The sequence below is a fragment of the Saccostrea cucullata genome, unplaced genomic scaffold, assembly GCF_032062105.1.
Source record: "Saccostrea cucullata isolate Sc308-1 unplaced genomic scaffold, CSIRO_AGI_Scuc_v1 ctg15710, whole genome shotgun sequence".
In the NCBI taxonomy this organism is placed as follows: domain Eukaryota; kingdom Metazoa; phylum Mollusca; class Bivalvia; order Ostreida; family Ostreidae; genus Saccostrea; species Saccostrea cuccullata.
Genome location: NW_026941363.1, coordinates 1 through 2,561, shown reverse-complemented (window position 1 = coordinate 2,561; position 2,561 = coordinate 1). Strand labels below are relative to the sequence as shown.

General features: G+C 38.1%; 1 protein-coding gene across 1 annotated transcript; it reads right to left on the bottom strand.

Moving 5' to 3' along the window:
- Positions 1-828: 828 nt before the first annotated feature.
- LOC134257696 (uncharacterized) lies at positions 829-2,554 on the bottom strand. The gene has a single exon (XM_062740285.1). It carries the CDS (start codon positions 2,552-2,554, stop codon positions 1,556-1,558), a length of 999 nt encoding a protein of 332 aa, XP_062596269.1. The 3' UTR covers positions 829-1,555.
- Between the last annotated feature and the right edge of the window lie 7 nt (positions 2,555-2,561).

Below are 2,561 nucleotides of genomic sequence, written 5' to 3'. Positions count from 1 at the left end.
CCCAGTAGTTCTTGAGAAGATTTTAAAAGATTGGTTTTATATATTTCTATGTAAAACTTAAATTCCCCATTGTGTCCCGCCAAATCCCTGGGGGTGAGTGATTGAACAGTTTAGAATCTACACTACCCCAGGATGCTTCCACATAAGTTTCAGCTTTTCTGGCACAGTGGTTCTTGAGCAGAAGATTTTCAAAGATTTTTCCTATATATTTCTATGTAAAACTTTGATTCCCCATTGTGGCCCCGCCCATCTCTGGGCCATGATTTGAACAAGTTAGAATCTACACTATCCCAGGAGGCTTCCACATAAGTTTCAGCTTTTATGGCCCAGGGGTTCTTGAGAAGAAGATTTTCAAATATTTTTCCTATATATTTCTTTGTAAAACTTTGATTCCCCATTGTGGCCCCACCCAATCCCCGGGGGTCATGATTTGAAAAATTTAGAATCTACACTACCCAAGAATGCTTCCACATAAGTTTCAGCTTTTCTGGCCCAGTGGTTCTTGAGAAGAAGATTTTTTAATGACCCCACCCTATTTTTGTCTTTTCTTGATTATCTCCCCTTGCGAGGGGATATGTCCCTTCATTTTACCAATTTAAATTCCCTTTCACCCAAGGATGCTTTGTACCAAGTTTGGTCATAATTGGCCCAGTGGTTCTTGAGAAGAAGTAGAAAAGTTGAAAAGTTTACGGACGGACAGACAGACGGACAGACAGACGGACAGACGGACAACGGACACAATGTGATCAGAAAAGCTCACTTGAGCCTTCGGCTCTGGTGAGCTAAAAAGCCATGACAAAAGTCTACGAACTTTTTGAATGACCCTCGTATACATGGTATAATACAACACTGTTTAATGGGTGTAATGTATTTCAGAGCATAGATGTATTAAAATCACAGTGTTGTACATTCTGTGTGTATTATATTAAAGTTATACATAACAAAATACAGTTAAATTATCACATAATATATATATAGATTGCAATTTGAAATCTTTGGCCAATACCTAGCTCTATTATTTATCAGCAATAAAATTGAATAATGATGCCTAGTACATGTATTTAAAAAGTGTGACACGATAGAAAAGAAGAATAAATTTCAATTAAACATTGCCAGTGAAGCAGCTAGAAAGTATACAGGCTTCACTGTATATTTTGATGACATATTCTATGCAAATTTTAAATATCCAATCATGGGAGATGCATAGTCACTCAATACTAGTATTCATCATCGCCATGAAATATCATCACATTATTTAATATATTCCAAATATCCACACTTCACATAAAGTGAAGCTACCAGATTCTCTAGGTTTTCCCTCCTAGCATAACTTATCAACAGAGCTTGTAAATGACAAAAGTTCTGCTTAATAAATCACCAAATTTAACAATGGCATTTTAAAAAATAAATTCAAGGTTGGTTGTTGTCTTATTGTCACCATTACTGGTGATCATTGGTGTACAGAGGAGGTACCATATAGGCATGAAATGACTGGATATCAAATAAGCACTACCAGACCCTAAAAGCAGGCGTTGACTTTGTTATTGACCTAGCGTTACCAGTACTGATGATTATTGGTGTAGGGAGGGGGTACCCTATAAACAGGAGGTGGTATTGTAGTGAGAGGGTTGTAGTCGGGGGTGGAGGGAAGTGACCTTTGATCGATCAGGTCCACTTCAGATGAAGGCAGCTCGTCATCACGTGACAAAATGGTGGGGTTCCTGGGACAAAGAGAGGGGTCCTCCACAGGGACCTCAGTCTGAAAAATGACGGGTCTCCTCTCCTCCAGGAACATGGGCTTGTCTGAGTGGAGTAGGTACTGCTTCCTCCTCTTTGTACAACAGACATACACAATGACGATCATCACAATAAGGATGGATAGTAGGATTATAACAGGGAGCACAATCTCAAACCAAAGGTTGATGTCTGATTTAAATCGAATGAATGGAATATTTGTGGTTTCTTCCACTAGTGAATGGTTTTGTGTGAAATGTTCAAATTTTGTAATCCTGAACCCTGGCAGAAAGAAGCATGAAAATTCTCTGGTAAGTTCTCCTTTCTCATCTAAAATTTTGCTTTCTTCAGCAGAAATGATATCTATTGTTTCACTCTCCTCTGTCATTAACAAAACAAGTGAACAATTTTCTCTTTTAGTAATAAATATTTCTCTGCTGATGTTGAACCAATTTTTAAGTTCCTCTACAAAAACATACAAGTTTCTCAGATCCTTTACTGGACAAATAGGGTCATCTGAAAAATCCACCACAAATCCATGCTTGGTAATGGTGTACATTTCATTTAATTTCCTAGATATCTCAACTCCAACTGCATCATGGGAAGACTGTCCACAAGAATCCTCTGCTACCACCAGTAATACTTCATTTCTCACAGCAGATTCATTCAGGACTAAGCCATAAATCACCTGATCATCAGTATCAAATTGTATCCAATGGTTGCTAGGTAATGGAATACCATAGCCTGTTGTCATGGTAACAGTTAGCTGTCTTGTGTCTCCATCCTCTGCATCATAGAAATATTCAGGATCCAGCTTCATGTGAAAA

Excerpts from the sequence above, each read along its gene's own strand:
- LOC134257696 (XM_062740285.1), bottom strand. The coding sequence starts at position 2,554 with ATGAAGCTGGATCCTGAATATTTCTATGATGCAGAGGATGGAGACACA.